Source organism: Orbicella franksi, chromosome 1 (assembly GCF_964199315.1).
Source record: "Orbicella franksi chromosome 1, jaOrbFran1.1, whole genome shotgun sequence".
NCBI classification, from domain to species: domain Eukaryota; kingdom Metazoa; phylum Cnidaria; class Anthozoa; order Scleractinia; family Merulinidae; genus Orbicella; species Orbicella franksi.
The window spans coordinates 14,976,892-14,993,239 of NC_138145.1; the positions used below are offsets into that span (position 1 = coordinate 14,976,892).

The 16,348-nt window shown below is 39.3% G+C and overlaps 3 protein-coding genes across 3 annotated transcripts in view; all 3 read left to right on the forward strand.

The window, feature by feature from the left end:
* The first annotated feature begins 7,056 nt into the window (after positions 1–7,056).
* Positions 7,057–12,310, forward strand: LOC145492257 (uncharacterized). Its single transcript, XM_081471637.1, has one exon. It carries the CDS (start codon positions 7,207–7,209, stop codon positions 9,976–9,978), a length of 2,772 nt encoding a protein of 923 aa, XP_081327763.1. The 5' UTR covers positions 7,057–7,206; the 3' UTR covers positions 9,979–12,310.
* Positions 12,311–12,727: 417 nt separating this feature from the next.
* On the forward strand, positions 12,728–15,960 carry LOC145481073 (uncharacterized). The gene is made up of 3 exons (XM_081459497.1): positions 12,728–13,133; positions 14,736–15,902; positions 15,935–15,960. Exons 1-3 carry the CDS (start codon positions 12,971–12,973, stop codon positions 15,958–15,960), a joined length of 1,356 nt encoding a protein of 451 aa, XP_081315623.1. The 5' UTR covers positions 12,728–12,970.
* LOC145476414 (E3 ubiquitin-protein ligase rnf213-alpha-like) overlaps positions 15,939–16,348 on the forward strand; it is a 72,995-nt gene continuing 72,585 nt past the window's right edge. Inside the window, exon 1 of the mRNA XM_081455380.1 lies at positions 15,939–16,116. Coding sequence (XP_081311506.1) covers positions 15,983–16,116 — 134 coding nt within the window. The 5' untranslated portion in view covers positions 15,939–15,982. The remainder of the gene's footprint in view (positions 16,117–16,348) is intronic.

Consider the following 16,348-nt stretch of genomic DNA (forward strand, 5'->3'; position numbering starts at 1 on the left):
GAGAAGAAAAGGCGGGAAGCGGGAGTTCTAAGAGGGCGGGAGGCGGGAGAGAAATGCGAAACGCTAATTTTTTTAATTCAACAGTGCATTAGAATACTTTCAAAAACAAGAACCCAAAATATATTTGACTTGCATTTAACGTCTTCTCAGTCACTTCTGAGACTTCTGAGCAAACGAGCAAATGAAAATTTGCGCTTGGGCTGAAAAACAGGCGTACTTCCGGTCAAATAGTAAACCCGTTTACAGTGGTTACGTCATAGGTCATGAAATGTCAAGCGGCAGGAGTGCACATCTCCAAAACCTAACATAAATTACTATGATGGCTGCAAATCAAGGTGGGGCAGGTGCCCATTCAGACCTGTCACACCAAGGCAGCCTAGAACCAAAACTGCCAATCTATGACACAGTCGCCCGTGCAAACTGTATCAGAATTAGGAAAATTATTTTTTAGCGCATCATCTGAGCTACCCATGTAGGCCAGACGCCCCTGCAAACATAGCATACTTGGGGGTCCAAAACAATACCGCTATGCAGACTAGTCACACCAAGTCAACCCCGAAAATAGTAATCGTGATTAACCCGGAGACAGCCGCCCATGCAAACTGAATCAGAAAATAGGACAAAATTAAGTAAAAGCCTTTCAGCCAAGCAGGCGGGGCACCTGCCCACGCAAGCATGACCCACCCAGCTGACTCGCAGGAGGAACAAAATAACAATGGAATACCTTTTTTAGAAGAATTCTTGGGGACAGGAAATTTTGAGACACAAAGTTTAAGCAGAAAGCCGAATGCCTAACAGGAAACTGAAATGCAAGAAAAATAAAATGCTGGCCTAAAACGATCAGGAACCGAGTCTGAGTACCCTTGAGTATCGCGACTTCCAACGACCCAGCATTCGAATTTGAACATCAGAAAAACCCCGGTCCGCTGCATATGAGGCTGCGCCGCTTCGAAAACTGTGACCCTTATAACGGGCAGGGTCTAAGCCGCACAAGTGACAAGCCATGGAAAACCGATTTGAAAAGGAAGACCTAGAAACACGCAACCCATCTCTTGACAGAAAGATGGCTCCCGGTCTAGAGCCCCGAAAATTTAATTATCTTGACAATAAACAGACGGGACAAGAATGGGGCTGTCGGGTAAGAACCACGCATTATAATTAATTAATTGATCGATCGATCGATTGATTGATTGATTGATTGATTGATTGATTGATTGATTGATTGATTGATTGAAAGGTAAGGTAAAGCATTTATTTATAAGTAATGCAAAATGCTTTTCAAAGCATTAAAATTAGTCTTCAAACGTGTTTTCCCATTCCCAAGTTCTACATTTTGGATTGTTTGGTATAACTCTGTTTAATAGAATTTTAAAGCTAATACAGAATCACTTAAGCCGGGATATAAGGAACTTCGGATTTTGTTTGTCCTCGAGATGCATGATTTGTTTGGGTAATTGCATGAGACTGAGTAAAATCAAAGATTTATATCACGGTAAAATGGTCACATCTGAGGGTTTTATTCACACCTTAAAAGTTAACTTGAGAGTTGACTTCATGTTTAGTTGGTGTTACTATGACTTTCTCAGTTCTTGTCAGTTCGATTTATGAAACGTGCGAATGGAGCGTTGCGTAGATCTTCCCACCCTTTTATCGCTTGTGCGATAGAATATTTAATCGTATCTATAACAGAATTCTCGATCGTGATTGGTTCTCCACGTGCCTATTTGTCACGTAATCTGCGCACGATCACGTGGGTGTCTAATAACAGGTATCCAATTTGAACCTTTTGTAATTGGATACCCATGTGATTCGCACGTCAATCACGCGTGCTTTATGGCTTCCTTCGCAATCTTTTCACAGACGTTTTCGTTCAAACGAAATTCTCAAAAGACATTTTAAATTCCCAAATTTTGTTATCGATACGATTAATTAGTAATTGGATCGACCTCGTGTCGTACAATTCAGGGAGTAATCGTGCTCGTAATTACAAATCGAACTCGCGCTTCGCGCTCATCCGATTTTGAAATTACTCGCGCGATTACCCCCTGAATTGTAGTCCACTCGGTCCAATTACTATTACTAACTAAACAAACCATAATTACCTTAGATGTTAATTCCTCACGTTCAACTGGACATTGTGTACTCAATGTCGGACGAAAATTCAGATCATATTCTGAACATTATTCAAAGTTGACCAAGTCGACCAAGGTCGATCTCCGGTTTGCCTTCAGGTCTCACGTTACAGCACGTACGCGCGGTGAATCAAATGAACGAATTACGTCTGAAAAGATTGAACTTGTCATGAATACCGTTCCCGCGTGAACATTTTGTCTTGATTCGAATCATTAGTAACTAAGCATTTAACCGAATTTATATCATCTGTGGAAGTAATATAAAGAAGCTGGTAAACGCACAATTTTCCTAGCTACTTTTGCGGTAAAGAACACATCGCAGATCAAAATTCAAATTAATCCACTGATTCCTTTGTTAGACCGACTAAATATTGTTCAATTATACGAAATATCTTCCCTTTTCATCTTTTGTTACTCTGTGTTTGAGTTGCAGGAGCAATTTGTGACATGAAAACAAATAGCCTACCTAGACGAAATAAAACGATTTCTACTGATCTTGCCAAAAAGAGGCAGGCATGTAAGTGTTCCTCCAATTCTTCCATCAGCTTTCAATATAATTTTTAGTTTCTACTTTCAATTAATTTGTCGTGAGAACAGATTCAATTTAACGTTCCTAGAAAATTAAATGTAACTGATTATGAGGCCTGCCGCAAAAGCTGGTCTCGATAGGGCAATTATCAACAATTATGCGCGCCGAAAGTCAGTGTGGTTTTCCCTGATTAAAAATTTCAAATAAAGCCAATTACGTAGAAAATGGACAAACTGCAGCTAGCATGGATCATTTTGATTAAAAATTCCTAATCGGAAAAACCGAGAACATTACACACTTAAAAAAATGATAAAAATTAAGCTTTTTTTCTTTTACATAATTTCCTTTGTTACGACATATTTAGCTAACATGCGGAGGAAAGTCGACTCAGCATGCATGAATTGCTATTAACTTTCAAGGGATAAGATGATCTGAGACAGAACTGCTCAGACGACTATTCACGATTAGCTTTTCAACGAGATAGAGAAAGCGCAAAAGTTTTTAAACAGAGCAAAGCCAGTTTAGCATCAGATATGGCTTAAACTAAGATTCCAAAACTATAAATTGCTTTTGGAATTCCTATTGTTATTTAGACCTCCTTCGCAAACTGAGCTCAGTTTTCGGCGTCTACGAACTCACAATCGTCCGATTTTTTTTATATCATTCCAGATAAAATAAGTCTCACCGCTCGATTTATCAGGCCGAATAAAAAAAATATGCGGTGTTTCATATTAATCTGTTACAAGCGCTTGCCCTCTGGCATGGCATACATTTCAGTCATTTTGTAAAAATTGACCAGTTTAATTTTTAATTTCCATATTTTCCAACAGATATGGAGCTTTGTATATTTTCTAAATTTGGCATGATTTTCTAAATTTTCTAAATTTGATCTATGGAGGCGGTTATTTGGTTTACATGAAAGATATAAAAAACTGAGGATACTATGTGACATCGTCGACGTGGTTTTCACACGCATTATCAGCGAAAAAAAAATTACAATAAAATTGTAGACGTAATGTAGCCATAAATTTTGCTGACGATTACAAGGCGTACGTGTGGTGGTCGAGTAGTTAACTCTATATCTGTTTCCTTTGTGTCAAAGCAAGTTTACAGTTGTCGAGTTTAGGCAGTGTCCCTCTCCGCCCCCGCTTGAGGCTTTAAGTCACGGAGTTAGAACTCACTTAGGGGCAAGACGCTTCTATTTGTAGCCGTCAAGGTATCTTTATGAGTTACACTTGAAGAAAAAATTAAAAAAAACCCTCTCACGTCCATTTTAACGTGGTATCCTTAAGGGGTCAAAAAGAGCTCGAGCCACGCAGGCCCATATTGTTCGCCTTAAAGGATTTAATCCAAATTTTCCAATAAGTATTCCAAACCTTTTAGAATGGTTCTCCGCCGCCGTGAGAATGTGACTGTTATTGGAAAATTGTTGGGATAAATCCAGCAAACTGCTGTTTGATGGCAATCTGAGGTCGACAAACACCCCATCGGAGCGACATTCGGGTGGAAGAAACCGGAGTGAGATTTAAACTGTTAGTTTCAGTCCAACTTTTACCCACAAACTTAAAACGAAATCCGATAGAAAATTGAGCAATTTCAGTTTTTAGTGGACAAAAATCTGGTACCAGAATAATTTTAAGTATTTTACGATCCTTTTCACATTTTCTTAAAGTTAAAGATATAAATAGTTGCCTGCCGTAACACCGAATAACAATTTCCCATGGGAATGAGAGAAAATAAATTTCAAAGTTTAGAGAAATTGTGCAGACACAGGTAAAATTTCATGATCAGTTTCATTTCACCGGTACTTTCTGAAGTGTTTCATACGAAAGTTCAACATTTGTTTTCGACGTTTGATGTTGCTAGAAATGATATTTTTTGAGAAGATCTTTAAAACAGTATTACATAAGTTTGCAATACGATGTAAATAATCTTGGTATAAAGTTTTTGTCCACTTGTTACTCGAACTTCTGGGGGATTCCGTCTTAAAAAACTCTCTTCGTAAATGAGCTAGCAGATGCAACTTATAAAAATACACCAAATTTTGGTTTTGGTCAGCCAGTAATGTAATTGACGGCAAGTAGGCAAGGTTTCCCATCCAGCAAGAAATCGGTTAGGGATGTTTCACAAAGCAGACTATTAGTTGTCCGTATACGTTTAAAAAATCATGCATGCTAGTGTTCTTCTATCCTTGTAAGTCATACCGGGGCTCTCACACACTGCTTAGTAAAAACAAAATAATACTGGTCAGACCTACAAAGAAAGGCATGTTGTTGATACTCATCAAGCCAAAGCGAAATATTTATAATCGTAGATTAAAAAAGAAAAAGATTAAAAAAGATTGGCTGGATCGCGTCTCGTTCTTTACTCTAATTTCTTGATTTTTCTGTTGACCGTTACATGGCAGAAAGGCGCCCATTTTCTACAGGTTCCTCAAGACGACAGCAAGAAGGCACAATTCTAGACGTGTTATATTAACATAATTATCTGGAAATCATTTATATCGCGTACGAACTCCAACTGATCGCAAAGGAACACATGTGTTATTCTGACAGAGGTTTCCACAAAGATTTTTTGCTAAGAACGCAGTTTTTATTTACCGCAAGATGTTTTCAAAAGATAAAGGCTGTTTTAGCTTAGTCGCCCATGACGCCAAAAAGGAGGTTTAACGATAGCGCATTAAGCGCGGTGGGCCGATACAAGTTTTGGGGGTTTTAGGCAACTGCAGATTACAGGGGAACAGTGGGAAAGCATCGACCATGACCATTCAAAAAAATATAAAAATTCAGATGCTGGTTATAATTTTGCATATGTTCTAAGTATATTTATTTTTCCTATTTACTCGAATTCCTATTTTCGTCCTCTTCTGTTACCTTTTTTTTTTCTTTTCGTTTTCCGTTCATTTAATCTTTCCTATTAGAGCTTTGGATTCGCATTCACTTCCAGGTTTACTGGAGAAGAGAACATTCGGAAGGCCTAATAGCTACTTTTTCCTACCTCCGTTAACCAGCCCTGATCACCGCCGTAATTCATCAATCCTAAATCTACGTTTCTGCGCCGGTGGCAGGTTATTATTCAAATTTTTGATCTATTTACAATTCAGACAGGTGTTGACTTTCATTCGCTTCACAGCACGAAATTTCGGCTCAGTGTCAGGCAACACAAAGTCACGATTAATTTCTCAGCTCGGGAGCGATACTAAATGTTTACAGGGAAATTAATATTATGCGAGGCAAAGAAGTGCACACAATACTAGTACTGAATATTAAAGCTACATTATAGTGCGTGGAAAGGTTTTATCAGAGAAGATGTCTTCCTCAAATTGGTGTGTTATGCAGCAAACAGTAAAAACCTTAGTTTATTTGCAGCACTTCTTTGTCTTACCGACCCCAGAAAAATACGAGTATTACATTATGCCTATGATTAATTTTCTTTTATCACTTTCGCTGCGACAATTTTTACATATGAAATCCAAATAAACGAAGTATGAAAAGGCGAGGAAACGACTTGTAATGATCCTTTGAAAAGGCACTCTAAAGTCTAGGAAATCTTCGTGTATTGGTCATCTATTTTCCATTAACTTCCTTTCTTTTCATGAAGTCCAGAGTGTATAGGTAAATTCGGAAGGAATACATAAATAAAATATTGATCAGGTTTTATTGCTCCACGGAACGGTTTATTAGCTATTCTGTGAAAAGTCTACACTGCTGAAATTAAACATTTGAAAGAAAGCCAATCAAAGAGAGAATGTAGAAGTTGTTGATGCGCAGTCTTCATTAAAATTGAGTACAAAGCGGGAAAAGAGAAGTAAGTACATCTCCACCTGCTTGTTTCCCATATTACCGAGAACAATGCTGGATCTTGAAAGTCGTAGCTAATTTGTTATCACTAATGTGACGACTTTGTCGGTTTTCCTCCGCATATTAAAAGATCACGGCCAATCATCCCGGAAATTCACGACGTAGTCTTTAGTAGATTACCCAATAAGTTTGTTCAGGAAATTATTTTTTCTCTCTGATAACCACCACAACTTTAACCCCTTGAACGCTTGATGAATGTAAAATCGGATCAACGAGCGCAGTTTGTGCAAAAGAAAACACATTATTGACAGCAACAAAATGGCAAAATAGGCCGGTTGCCCACACTCTTTTGCTACTTTTTGTTTTAAGCTTACGTTATGAGGGTGATATTTCATTAAAATATCTTGCTCTTATCAGCATGCGTTCTGTTCACCCGAGAAAGCTCCTAAAGATGGCAGATTGCCTGATTGCAACGGAAAAAGAACATTCTGGGAAATGAAATGATGTTAACAAATGATATCACCGAATAGAGATCAGAAGAGGCATCGTGGATCACGACACGCTCAAGATTAAATCTTTGTCAGACGTCAAGAGGAAACAATTAATCAGTGCGTAACAACGATATACGGTTTACCAGAGGTATAAAATAAGCCTCGAATAAGGCAAACATCAAAAATCACGTACTCGAAGGGATCGTCGGAATCGGCATCATCGTAGTCAACAAACGTTTCGTCAGGCAAGGACAATGATGAAGGTTTCCGTTGGCTCGTCAATTCTTGTTCTGTTGTTTACCTCCCATTTAGCCTTTCTGCAGGCGCTGCAGAATTCAAGTGAAGTAAGCGTGTCCTCTGTGACTGATTCCCAATTGCTACTCAACGCAACAACTGTAACTCCAACGACAGTTCTGCAAGCTCGAGAGGACGATTTTCCTCCCACTTGTCCTCTGAAGTTTTCCTGTCGCGAAGGATGCGATAACGAGACATTTAAAGGGGATGATCTTGATGGTGATGCTGCACATTGCCACTGTGATCAAGACTGTCTGACGTTTCAGGATTGTTGCGCAGACTTTACGAATTTGTGCGAGCCAAAGCCTGTGAATCCAGGGATTCCACTCGGCAGGAATTACAATTATTCCTGTGTGAAATTATCCACTGAGTTTGGTCAGAAAAAAGGCATATACATGATCACAACTTGTGCAGCTAACTGGAATGGAAATGAGGACGTGCGCAGCAAATGTCTGGCAGGGTTAAAGAGTTCCAATCGATCATTTACCTCCAAAAACATCATGGAAGATATTCCAGTGGCTAGCCTCATTCGAAATGACGGTACGCAATACAGAAATATTTACTGTGGCATTTGTAACAATGAGCCTGCCATTCTTCTACCCTCTTGGCAGTTAAAGTTTCGTTGTAATATCAGAGCTCCTCCCTCATACTACAGCGACGAGGAGAAATTAAACTTTTTTCTAAAGTACTGCCCCACTAGGATCCTAAGACCTAACAAAAATTTTAAAATACGAACTTGTTTACCAATGATATCTACATGCTCACTCGCCAATGAGCATCAAGACGGATGCATAAACGGCAAAAGTGGACTGGTTTTTTCGCAAACACAGGTAAAGAACTACAAAAACATTCATTGTCTGCTTTGCAATGGTATTTCATTGAACACTTCTCAGTGTGGTCCTGAAGAAAAAGGAGATCTTTTCAAGCCCAAATCATTTGAAATTATCATGGACTTCAACCAGAAAGAGAACCAAGATCAAAGAACCCGAGAGCCGAAGCTTAGTTCGATTACGACAACTTGTCCAACCCACAAAGTGTTCGATCCGCACTTGGAGACATGCGAAACAGGTTCTGTTGTGAATCCTTCCAAACTGTTCCAGGCAGTTTGCGATAGCTACCGTGTAAAACTCTGGATGCATCCTTCAGACGAGAGCGAATGGGCTGTGAGTGCAGAAGAATTTCACCACGCCATTTGTTCGAGTTTTGCTATAGATCCTTCGCAAATTGATGTCATATCTATTGCGAAAGAAGACAGATCCACCGCCGTTAATTTCAATCTGTACTCCGGGAGTATGAAAACTGCCAAAAACAATGTATCTTACGAGACTTTGAATGTATCTGTCATCCTAAACTTTAACAAATCCTTCCCAATTGTAATTGCAAACAAGACCTGGATAGTCCTTAGGATCACTCATAGGCAGTTATCCTGTGCACAGCCAGAAGAATTTGCTCCGGGAGAATTCGTTCTACTTGCAACTGGGCAGGCTTTAGTAAACGGTATTGGAAACAAAACTGCAGAATTGCTTCCCCCAAACAAGTTTTTCATCAAGCACAATAACAATAGCAACGATTCCTTGGTTGTGTGCAGATCTAAATTTACCGTTTTGTGTCCATTCATGCTGCTGCTGGTTAGTAGCTCGGAGTACAGGATTGTAGCTAACGATAGTTTGCTGCATACCAGCACAGGCAAAAAATACACAAAGGAAGAATATAACGTGGTGGATGAACTTGGAAAGGCTTGGATTTGCACTAACTATACAGCAATTCCTTACACTACAGCAATTCCTTACCCTGAGACGAAAACTGCTTTGGAAAGCACTTTCCTGCGATATTTTACCATAGTTGGATTTTCTCTATCAATTTGTGCGCTTGCCTTAACTTTGCTGATACACTGTATCTTTAATGAGCTTCGGGGAACACTTCCAGGTAAAAACCTGATGAGTTTATGCCTGGCCCTCCTCCTAGCCCAGTTCATGTGGCTCTTTGGTTCTGGAGACACCGACAAGCCAACTTTTTGTAGTGTCATAGCAGCCATTATTCACTACCTTATTCTGGTGTCTTTTGCGTGCACTGCCGTTATAGCCTTTGACACTCGCCGAACCTTCTCCAGTCAGATTTCCAAAGCTCCTAGCCGTTCTCTTGGACAGAGTCGGAATCTGCGATTCCTTTCCTACAGTTGCTCGGCATGGGGTGTTCCACTGCTTTTTGTCATCGGCTGTGTCCTGCTTGATCAGTTTCACGTTGTTTTCATCGGTTATGGTAACCAAGACGCCTGCTGGCTAGTCAACAGCAATGCCAAGATCGTCGCCTTTGCCACACCGATAGCTTGTGTCCTTCTGTACAACGTTATAGCCTTTTCTCATACCGTGTGGGCCATCAACAATGCAAGAACGCAGACACGCAGGGTAAAATCATCCCGACAGGACCAACGAGCCGTCCTAAAAATCTACGTGCGCCTGATTTCCCTGATGGGCTTTACTTGGTTTTTCAGTTTCAGTGCGGAGCTCATTCACAAAGCGCTTGTCTACCCTTTCGTAATCCTCACGACTCTTCAAGGAGTATACGTATTCGTGGCTTTCATCTGCAAGACCCGAGTGCTTAAGCTGATGAAGGAGCGGTTTTCAAGGTCCAGGAAAGATGCGCTAGCGTCCACACAACACACCACAAGCACGGAGTGCAGGAGCTTACCTCCGTACTCGCCATACCGATCACAAAGAGAGACACATATGTAAAGGTGCAGACTACAAAGCACAACTGATTAAATCTCGATTTGTTATCATTATTATTATTTATTAATTTATCTATTTATTTTCATGACTGTCTATTGCTGATAAACGGTAGGTCTGAACATAAAAAGGGACACTTTTTCGCAGAAACTGAAGGTTGTTTTAAATGTTTTCGACACTTTGTTGCATTATTAATATTTAGAGTCCATAAGATCGAGACGATAACACATGTAGAAATTGCTTTTAGACAACTGAACGACTAGATAAACATTTCCAGTTTGCTGAGATGGACTTAGACTATTTTATTAAGGGGTTTTAGGCTTACATCGACAACAGAAAGGTAACGTATTAGTTTGTGTGTAGAGAGAATTTGTGCGCTTCTTGTTGCCTTTAAGAACCGGAACGGAATTGTTAAGTTATCCGAGATAATATACTAAAAGTACCGTGATTTGATATTAATGCCGATCCAGTCAAGTAATTCTTGACAATATATTACATTTCCCTTACGAACGTTTAATAGATTGTCCTCAAATGCAATTTCGACACTTCACAATCCTTGATTGCGCAAACGCTGTGCTCCGATGCGCACTAGCACTCCATGTTCTCACATGGCCATGTCTCCATGGCTTCCGCACTTTTAAACATTTCCAATATAATTTGTCTTGTACCTCAGCTAAAGATCATGCCTCATAATTCTCTGCAATATTACTGGTACGAAAATTCAGTTTGTACGTGTAGAAAATGGTTTCCATCAGTATTTCTTCATGAATGGGCCAAAATATCATACTCCTCAAAAATTAAAAATCCTATAACATTTTATCCTTCTGGCGAGTTGAGGTCGACATTATTCGCGAAATTATGCGTAGCAAGTATGCTCAATAAAATGTAAAAATCTACCGTTAATCTGAGCTTAGCTTCTTTAGATTAGATCTTCAATACTTACCGTCAGGAGAAGAAGCAGTTACTAATAACTGACTCGCTTGGAAATTCCAAGTTTAAAAAAAAAAAAGCATTCATCACATACACTAGTCTGACTGAGAAATTTTAAAGAAATAGTTAAACGGCTTAATGAGAGCTGGATTCATCTGGAAATCAAAATATGGCGTTGGATTATTCACATCTGGGATTCCTTATACGAATGTAAAAATGAAAGCGAACTTTCAGACGATGCGCTTTCAACCTATCAAGGAATAACGTTTTGTCTTCCAGTAGAATCATTATGTTCTCAGTTGTGTGAGATCATATATGATTTTGCCTTTTTGACTGGAGCTCAATGTAAATAGGCCTCTCAATAATATACATGTAACGTTACCTTGCCTCTTGCCTAACATATTTAACAAACGTTTTAAGCAAGCAACGAGCAATATCTTCAGGGAACGGAATTAGAACTAAATTAGATTCTTACTACATACTAAACTAAAACTGAGCATTAAGAAAAATGTACAAAATGGAGACTTGGAGATTTCAGCTGTCGCTAATATTCAAGACCCTAATTGTCAGTCAGGGTTTAAATGGAATTGTATAGTTGTGATTTCTTCTTATTTGATTCAATAGTTTCGTATGTGACCCCATCCCGACACATTTCTTAATTGACCAATGTAGTTCTTAATGCATGAAAGTGTGATTTACATATATGGTAAAGACTGATATCTAGTTTCACCGAAATGTCATTGTAAGATTTTTTTCACTAGCAAAAAATCACATCTTACGTTTGTATTTAGTATGTCGTTTCCATGTAAACATTGCCACCACCTGTAAATGTAGACAATTATGAATATATTTCTTGTATATATAGCCTAAACAGTAAAGTATAGAGCAAATCAATCCATCTATTTTCATTTCACTAGGTTTTCTTTGAAAGCTGGAAGCCTCTCTGCCTTCAAGCTCAATGATCAGCAGGACTCGCAAGAGACACAAACCTGAGCGAACGTTCGCTGATGAAAAATAAGAGAAAAAGGGGTGACATGTTCCCGTTGACATATTCCCCCTCAACGTATCCCCCTTCTAAGGTCCTTTTCATCGCTAAATAAAGCTACATAATCCTCCAATCATGTTCCCCACAACAAATCACCCCCTCCTCCCTCCTCCCCCCGGCTAGCCTGTAAACAACAAGAAAATCCTAAACTACAAACAGCTTTCGTAAAGTGGATGTCTCTCCAAGATCATGAAACTGAAAGAGAAAGAAAAAAAAAAAAAAAAACGCGAACAGAAGCAGTGCCGTTAAAGTAACAAAGGTATTAATCCCCCAGGAAGAATTCGTCTCGAAACAGATATTTCCACGATCACTGATGCGATTAATAACCCCTGAAAATTTATATTTCTTTTCAGAAAACCTTCGACATAACACTACCTATTTTCTAAATACGTGCACAATACTTTTCATCATATACTAGTAGAATTGGTACTTTGGGCTATTCTTGCTGAGATACCTCTTGGGGCAGATACCATCAGGATATTGATATATATTCGAAAGAAAAACGGCTCTGGTCATCAATTCCCTTTTTGACACAATCGACTTCCGCCCCAATTCCAAGAATCCGAAGGCTATTGGTAATAACGTTAAAAACAATTCCCAGAAATGTTGTGGCTCTTTATATAATTAGCTCCGATTGTTTGGTGGTAAAACGAAAAAACCTAGTTGAAGACCTGAACAAACATTAGCAATCCTAGTTTATTTGGTATTGGCTGTAATATGTAAATTGATAGATGCATAGCAGCATAATAAACAATTTGGGGAATACGCCGAGCAACGAAATTTACTTCCGCTTTCCGGTCGTTTTCTCGAAATTTCCAAGAATCCCCTCTGGGTGACATCGACGTATATAAAGAGGTTCGTGGAATTCATTTAGCATTTAGTGGAAAACACCTCAAGTGATCGTCAGGGTTTTTGTTCCACACCAACAGCTAAAAGGACGTATGTAGTGATCTGAGTTTAAATTGATTGAACTGAAGAACATTTTGTCAAGAATGTAGGTTTCAAAACGAATTTCGCGTCACGATGAAGTGCCCCGATTGTGGGAACGACGAACTCCAAGAGCATCATCGCTTTTGCTCTAATTGTGGTTGCAAACTTTCTGGTCTCCAATCGGCAAGGAAAACAGTATCAGGGTCGACAAACAGCTCCCAGAAGGCGCAATCTGTCGAGGCTTCTGATGCTGCAGGTTAGTTACAGAATTATAAACTAATACACCGCAAGTCACTGAATTATAACCTGACCGTCTGTTCAAATTAAAGGTATTTGGAAATACCACGCTAATCAATTGCGAGACTGAATTGGTGGCTTGTTACAGGTAACAAGTAGAATATATAGAACTTATGATTCAGTATCAAAGAAGCTGTGTGTATTGACATTTCCAGAATTCCGATTCGTAGACTATTGATTAGCTGAACGCAGATAATTTTCAAACTGCAATGTTTACTTCCTTCTTGGTACTTCCACTGGCAGATCGCAGTGAAATTGCTGCATCATGATGTTTTGGAAGCGATTAGCGTCCTTATATTTATGATTAGGACTACGAAAAAGTGCGGCAAACAGTACCAAGTAGAAACGAAAACCGAAATCGGTAGATCAAGTTATGAAATGCTGTACGAGCACTTTGTTCACAAGCTTGAATATACTGTAATTGGAGACAAAACAAAAATCAATTATATTTCAGTGTACTCGTTTACAAGTTGTGATACGCCATCAATTGAGTAACAAAAATCACATTTTTGGCCACTGAACAAAGCCACAAGGGGTTACAATTTTCACTCACAAAAACGAAAGCTCAATAACACTGATAGCAATTAATTCGCCTTCAGGATCTTGTCGGACTGAGAAATTTATTGTTGTTGAAACCAATCAATGCTTCGTAAGAAGAGTCATGATATTTTGGAGGCATGACGCTATGCAAATGACAATGATAAGAAACTGAAAAACAGCTGCAGAGTACCATCAATTTAATCAGACAACACACATCTGCAGATATTTGGTTCGGCCACTCTTAACTGTTAGGTATTTGATTTAATATCTAACCGAGAAAGAAAAGGATACCTGGTCATGTGAACTCTCATGATCATTTGTGCTTTGTGACAACCTGACTCTAAAGTTGAAGCCGGAAATTAAGGATTTTCACCATGAAGTTCCTTCTTAGCGTTAGCCCTCACAGAGAGTGAGTTGAGAAACTAGGTTCATCCGTTGTATTGAGTTCTAGGGTCTCGGGAATGGGTCTGAAGGAACGAACGTGCAATTAGCCATGATGCATTTGTAGGTTGTTTATTTCTCAGTTTATTATTAAAGGATCAACTGGAACAAAATTGACAAAATCTTTTAAAAACAGTATTTAAACTTATTTATTTGTTGCTTCCAATACATGTTTTCTTAATTAATGTGTTGGCCCTGTTTGTTTGTTCTAGAGTTGGTACCGCGTAAATGTCTGACTGTTTACCTTTCCATTAATTTTTTACTAGTTATAGCGGTACATTTATGCCATTGTGTTTCCAGTAGTGTTGCCAACTACGAGTGTTTCTGATCAAACTTTATTTGACGATTGCACAGAAACTTAAACCTTTTAAGGGGAGTTTTATCATGACATGGCAACGTTCAGCTGAGTATGTATTATGCCTGCTTGGTCGAATGCATAGTAGCACCTACGTAAACAGAAATGAAAAAGAATACAGTTTGCTTTAGACAGGGCCATTCTTGTCATTGTTAACAGAACAAGGTTGGCCATGATTATAATTTTGAGTGAACTAAGTCTAAATGTTACCTTTGCCCTGAACAGGTGTCCAAACCTCAGCTGAGACTGACACTGTTGAAGTTGTACAAAAAAGATCAAGTACTGGGAACCTTGCTCGTGATGCGGAAGCAGAGGATGAACCTGTCAAGGCAACAGAAGAACTTGAGCAGTTAAAAGGTGCACCGAATGTTGAGATACATCTCTGTGAGAGGAGAAACGAATTTGAAGGGTCTGAAGGTATAGACAATGATGCAGTTCATCTCAGTGAGGGAGAGAAAGACGTCGAGAAGTCTAAAGGTTCAGAGGATGATGCAGCTTATCTCAGTAAGGACAGGAAAGACTTCGAGAAATCTAGAGGTGTAGAGAATAATTTAATTTATTCCGGTGAGGAAAGAAAAGATTTTGAGAGGACTGACAATAAAGAGAATGATGCTGTGAAACTCAGAGAAGAAGGGAAAGACTTGGAGAAGTCTAAAGGCACAGGAAATGATGCAGGTTATCACAGAGAAGAAAAGAAAGACTCACAGAAGTCTAAAGTTGTACTTTATCCCAAAGAGGAGGAGAAAGACATGGAGAAATCTCACGGTGCAAATCATAATGTATTTCATCCCAGTGAGCAGAAGAGTGGTATTATCAGGTCTGAAGGTGCAGAGAGTGATGCAATTCTTCCTTGTGAGGAAGAGGCAGTTGTTGAGCAGCCAAAAGATGAAAAAAATGATACAGTTCATCCCAGGGAAGAGAAGGAAGACGTCGCTGTTCATTCCAGAGGGGGAGAGGATGACGCCAAGAAATCTACAGGTGTGGAGAATGATGCAGTTCATCCTAGTAAGGAGACAAAAGGCAAGTCTAAAGGTGTAGATGGTGATGCAGCTCATCCCTTTGAAGAGAAGAAAGATCCCGAAAAGCCTAAAGGGGCAGAGAAGGAGCCCATTCATCCCAGTGAGGGGAAAATAGAAGTCCAAAACAGTAAAGGTGTAAAGAAAGATTCTGTTCATCCAAGAGAAGGAGAGGTAGTCGTTACGAAATCTACAGGTGTGATAAATGATGCAGCTCATCGTAGTGAGGAGAACAAAGACGTCGAAAAGCCTGAAGACGCAGAAAAGGAGGCCAATCATCCCAGTGAGGAGAAGATAGACGTCCAAAACTCTAAAGGTGCAAAGAAAGAAGCGGTTCATCACAGAGAGGGAGAGAAAGACGTCAAGAAGTCTACAGGTGCGAAGAATGATGCTGTGCATTCCAAAGAGGGGAAGAAAGACGTCAAAAACCCTGAAAAAGCAGGAAATGTGGAGTACATGACTGTTGTTTTTCATGCATTGCTGACACCAACTTTTAACATCAGCTTTCAACAGGGAGATAAAGTCGTCTTGAGAGGGGACTCACCCTTTTCTTGGAATCCATCACAGCAAGTCGAGATACAAGCTGTAAGGTATAGTTCCTTCTCATCTTTTACTCTTTTCTCGTTTTTTTTTTTTTTTTTTGTGTGTCCGGACAGTTATCTTCTAGCTCTGAAATCTCTCATCATACGGTCCCAAGAAATGAGTTACATCATCCAAAGTTGTTGAGTGAAAAATTTTGGGATCATCTTACTGACCTGTTAAGACATGGTACGAAATTAAGCCTTATTAAACTATTATTCAACATCATAAGCAGTTTTAGCA